This window comes from Elephantulus edwardii, unplaced genomic scaffold, assembly GCF_000299155.1.
Source record: "Elephantulus edwardii isolate Elephantulus edwardi_28Jun2011 unplaced genomic scaffold, EleEdw1.0 scaffold00051, whole genome shotgun sequence".
Classification (NCBI taxonomy): domain Eukaryota; kingdom Metazoa; phylum Chordata; class Mammalia; order Macroscelidea; family Macroscelididae; genus Elephantulus; species Elephantulus edwardii.
The window spans coordinates 13028648-13033432 of NW_006399801.1; the positions used below are offsets into that span (position 1 = coordinate 13028648).

A 4785-nucleotide genomic window follows, 5' to 3' on the forward strand; every position below is an offset into this window, starting at 1 on the left:
GACTTCTTTTGTTTCTGTAACAGTCTCATATATTTTCTGGGCCTTGATAATTTCCTTCTGTGCATTAAAATGGACTTTCTGTCTGGTCAGGAGGGGGACAATTAAATTAAAATCATCGATACGTTTGTTTAGTTTCCTGATGTCTTCTTGAAATTGCTCACAGACTTGGTTCCACTGTTTCTGCTCAGTTGCTGTCATTGGATTCCCAAGTTTTTTCCTCGACACTAGGATTGCTTCTCTGAGTTGCTCAATAGTATCTCTTATTTCCTTTTGCATGAGGATCCATTCCGGTTGATAGCCATTATCTATCAGTATTCTGTTCAGGTTGTGTGTCATGGGATCAATATACGAACAGCCAGAAAATTTTTTTAGAGGTTTGCCTTTCCCACTGAGATTGTCAAAGTCTCCTTTTGCCATTGATTCTTGAATGAGATCCTCCACTAAACGCTCCATCACTTGTGTGATCTTTTGTTTTTTACTCTCTCTGACATCTTTGACAATTAAACTATCAGCAAAATATTGGCTATAAAGTTTATGTCTTTGATATTCCATCACTTGTTCAGTGGCACGGTCTGCCCTAAATTGCCTATATTGCCTCTCTCGTTGGCTTGGAGTACCCAAACCAACACCTTCAAAACTTAGATAATGCCGGTGTTGGGGTGTTTTATATTTGAATTTGTCGTCTTCTTCTGAGTCCTCAGTTTTATTCTGTCTGGCATTTGTTCGTTCTATCACATGGGAAAGCACATTCCTATAAGCCTCTTCAATCCTTATAAAAGTGGCAGCATCAGCTGTAGTTGAGCCACTGTCTGGATGGTATTGCTTGGCAAGTTTACGAAAAGATTCTCTGACATCATCAGCAGAGCATTCTTCACTAAGATTCAAGAGACTATAATACTCTCTGATTTTCTTATTGGTTTTATGGGTTGACATCATTCTATGCCTACTGACACCAAGATAGGCAAGCATTTTCATTCGATTAGGAATCCTTATTCTTAAGACTCGAGCCATCATCAAATACATTGAGTTCGTTGTATCCAAGGTTCTTCCTAGCAATGATCTATAAAACAACAACAAATACATGTTGAACAAAGCAGCATTATAATTTCCTAGCTTCAGTAAAAGGGAAGAAGACAATATATTAAAGAAATATTAATAAGGGGTATTTCTTTATGTCCACAGTGTACTTCTATAGCCTTCAGTGTACATTATACATCATCATAAAAAACAAAAAAATCCTTACAACTTAAAAAAAAATAAACAATAACATGATAAACAGAGAAGATTAAGTTTTTCAAGGATTTTTTTACTTGAATTTATAATCAACATCCATAGAAGTATCAATAATTAAGAAATGAGATAATACAGCAAACATCATATGCTGGCGAGGTTGCAGAGAATCTGGAACCTTTATACACTGTTGGCGGGAGTGTAAAGTGGTGCAACCACTCTGGAAGGTAGTATGGAACTTTCTCAAAAAGTTGCAAATAGGAAATATCATTTGACCCAGCAATTCCACTACTGGGAATATACCCTAAAGAAACCATAACTACCACCCAAGCTGATATATGCACACCCATGTTTATTGTGGCTTTGTTCACAATAGCAAAGAGTTGGAAACAACCCAAGTGTCCATCAACAAACGAATGGATAGAGAAGCTGTGGTATGTCCACACAATGGAATACTATGCTGCACAGAAAAACAAGGAACTCATGAAATATAATACAAAATGGGTGACCCTGGAGGACATTATGCTGAGTGAAAAATCTCAGTCACAAAAGGACAAATATTGCATAGGGCCACTGTTGTATAACAGGACTGACATCGGGGTTGAGGGGAGACTGAGAATGAGGGGATAAATAATGTATGCTGCATTGAAACAGATGAGGGAGAAAACTGTTTAAAAGGGATATATGATTAGGTATTATTGTCATGACAGGGGTCCAGAATGAAGGCTGCATAGTGGAGCGGACTTGGGCGAAGGCATTGTATAACAGTGAAAGAATTTTTTTTTACTTTTCAAAAAGAAGGGTGAATTGGGGGTGGGTGGGCAAGGATAAAAGTGCAACAACGAATGAATGGAAATTTTAAGTCTTTGTAAACTTTCATTGAATTTAAAAAAAAATGAGCTAATGCATTGCATTGGTGAAATCTGCTGCCAGTGACCTCTTTAAAGTACTAGAAAGCAAGGATGTCCCTTTGTGGGCTAAGATGTGCCTGCCTCATCTATGCCAAGGTATTTTCAGTTGCCTCATATTCATGTGAAGGGTGGAAAATAAATATGGAAGACTGAAGAAGAACTGATGCTTATGAATTGTGGTGCTGGCAAAGAATACTGAATATATCATGGACTTCCAAAAGACTAAGCAAGTTTATTTTTCAAGAAGTGCAACCAGAATGCTTCTTAGATGTGAGGATAGTGAGACTTGACCTCTTATGCTTTGGGCATGTTATCCTGAGGAAGCATTCCCTGACATGTTTACTGAAGTAGAGGGTCAGTAAGAAGAGAAAGTTTCTTATTGAGATGCATTGACATACTGGCTACTAGCTGCCGCAAAAGGCTGCATAAAGCACAACAGAGATTGTGAAGATGGCACAGGATCCATCAGTGTTTCCTGCTGTTGTACATAGAGTTGCTATGAGTTGTAGCTGATTCGATAGCTTCTAACAACATGGTATGTTCTCATGATGTTTGCTCAGAAATATTTAGTATTAAGCTGTGGAGTAATCTGATTCTGGAGCTCAAGGAATTTGGTGGCCTATTGGTGAGAAGCTGTTATGCAATTCCAAAGGCACGCTGTTTGAACCCACCAGCTGCTGGGGGGGGCGGGGAGAAGGAAGGGCAATCTCTTCCCTTTCGATTAACTGTCTCCTGAAAACCCACATGAGGGTCACCTAGGTATCCATTCCGACTCAACAGTACACAACAACAATACAATTCTACTCCTCACAAACTATAGGTTTATAGAGCTAGAAAGCTCTTAGAGATAATCTGATCTACTCTCATTTTATAAGAAAGCATAACACCAAAAGGTTACAGCACAAACAGGCATAATTAAAGTATATGCTCAATTGTCTGTAACTCAACAATTTACAAAAGCTATGCGGGAAGGGCCCATAATTGCTTTGTTCACAGGTGTAACTCCACGATATGGTATTATAGTCCAGACTTGTAAGTAGACAGCTGCAATAAAAGACTAAAAATAGTTTATTTGGAGGTAGATTCTGACCTATGAAAACTAAAATTGAGTTCCCATTGCTGTTGCGGGTGTAACAACAGTCCCGACTCACAGCCACCACCTTAGGTACAAACGGAAGGATACACGTGCCTGATCCTGCGCCAGCCTCACACGCACTGCTCTTCTGAAACTCGTTGCTGAAGTCGCCATATCAATTTGAGGGATCCCATTTTCTGAACAAAAGGAATCAATAGCATTTCTAATTGGCTGACATGGTGGTGACTGTCCTTAGGGCCACAGCGGAAGAGTGGCCAACGGCAACCCTCGGGACAACCCACTCACCTTTACAGACATCGGGAAGAGGCTCAAGGGCCCCAACCCTCATGCTGTGCTTGTGCGCACGCGTACGCACGCGTGCGCCCTCGCCCCTCTCTACCCTGGCTTCACAGCCGCCTCTAGTGTCACCGCTGGACTAAACCATCTACTGCCTCACATTGAAGGGGGGCTCCAGAAGATGCGGAGGGCAGAATCCTACCTGACAGGAACAAGTGTCTAGGAAACGAAAAACAAAAATCTCTTTAAAAATGAACTCTACCTAGAAGAAAATAGGCATAACATTTCAGAGAACGCTGGCTCGCCCCCACCTCCAGCTGGAAGTGGTTCGGCCGATTTGGATTATGGGGATTGTAGTTCACAGCGAAGTACAGCCAGCTCTGGACCTGGCTACTGGAGCCACTTTGTGGCTATGTCGGGGATCGGCTGGAAAGACCAGGCTGTGGAAGATAACACTCGCATCCAGACTCAGACGTGTGGAATTATCATTATCCAGTAGAGGCAGGTCTGGAATTCTTGGACGTTTTTTGCAGTTCTTTGGGCGACGTCCCTTTGCAGTTCAGGGAGACGCATTTAGGGAGATTACGCTGTTTACCTGAGCTTCTTCCGGGTTTGCAGATGAAGATACTTGCATGGGTGACTTTGCTCCTGGTCACAGAACAGGGACCAACCCTGGCTAGAATCCTTATTTTTCGTTAACCCACAAAATCCAAACACAGTGCCATCCTGTAGACGCTGACTCATGGCAACTCTAGTTCTAGTTTGTGAAGCTCATTATTTTCAGGGGCAGAGTCTCCCTCTCTTTCTTAGTACCTAGTGGCTCCAAACTCCTGACCAACACTCAATGCGCAACATTGGTTGCACTTTTTTTTCTCCTTGCAAATAGCCAGTTTTATAAGCACTCTTTGTTAAAGAAGCCGTCTTTGTCCAGATTTAATATCTTTGTCAAATATTAGTTGTCCTTATGTGAACAGATTTATATCTCAATTCTGTTCCATTGATCCGTGTATTTGCTATTACACCAGTACCAAGCTGCTTTGACTAGTGTGACTGTGGAGTAGATGTTGAGGTTGGGAATAAAGGCTTCCTCCTTTGTTTTCTTCTTCAGTATCACTTTGCCTATTTTGGGGGCCCTCTTGCCTTTCCATATAAAGTTGATTCCATCTCTTTGAAGAATGAAGAATGATGATAGAATCTTAATTGTTGTTGTTGTTGTTAAGTGCCATCGAGTCGCAGGCGACTCATAGTGACCCTATGAAGGAGAGTCCTCGA

The 4785-nt window shown here is 41.3% G+C and overlaps 1 protein-coding gene across 1 annotated transcript in view; it reads right to left on the reverse strand.

Moving 5' to 3' along the window:
• The window catches only part of LOC102847708 (dnaJ homolog subfamily C member 28-like), a 4929-nt gene extending 672 nt beyond the window's left edge, over positions 1-4257 (reverse strand). Inside the window, exons 1-2 of the mRNA XM_006886789.1 lie at positions 4109-4257; positions 4-1060 (exon numbers count right to left, since the gene is read on the reverse strand). Coding sequence (XP_006886851.1) covers positions 4-1060; positions 4109-4257 — 1206 coding nt within the window. The remainder of the gene's footprint in view (positions 1-3; positions 1061-4108) is intronic.
• Between the last annotated feature and the right edge of the window lie 528 nt (positions 4258-4785).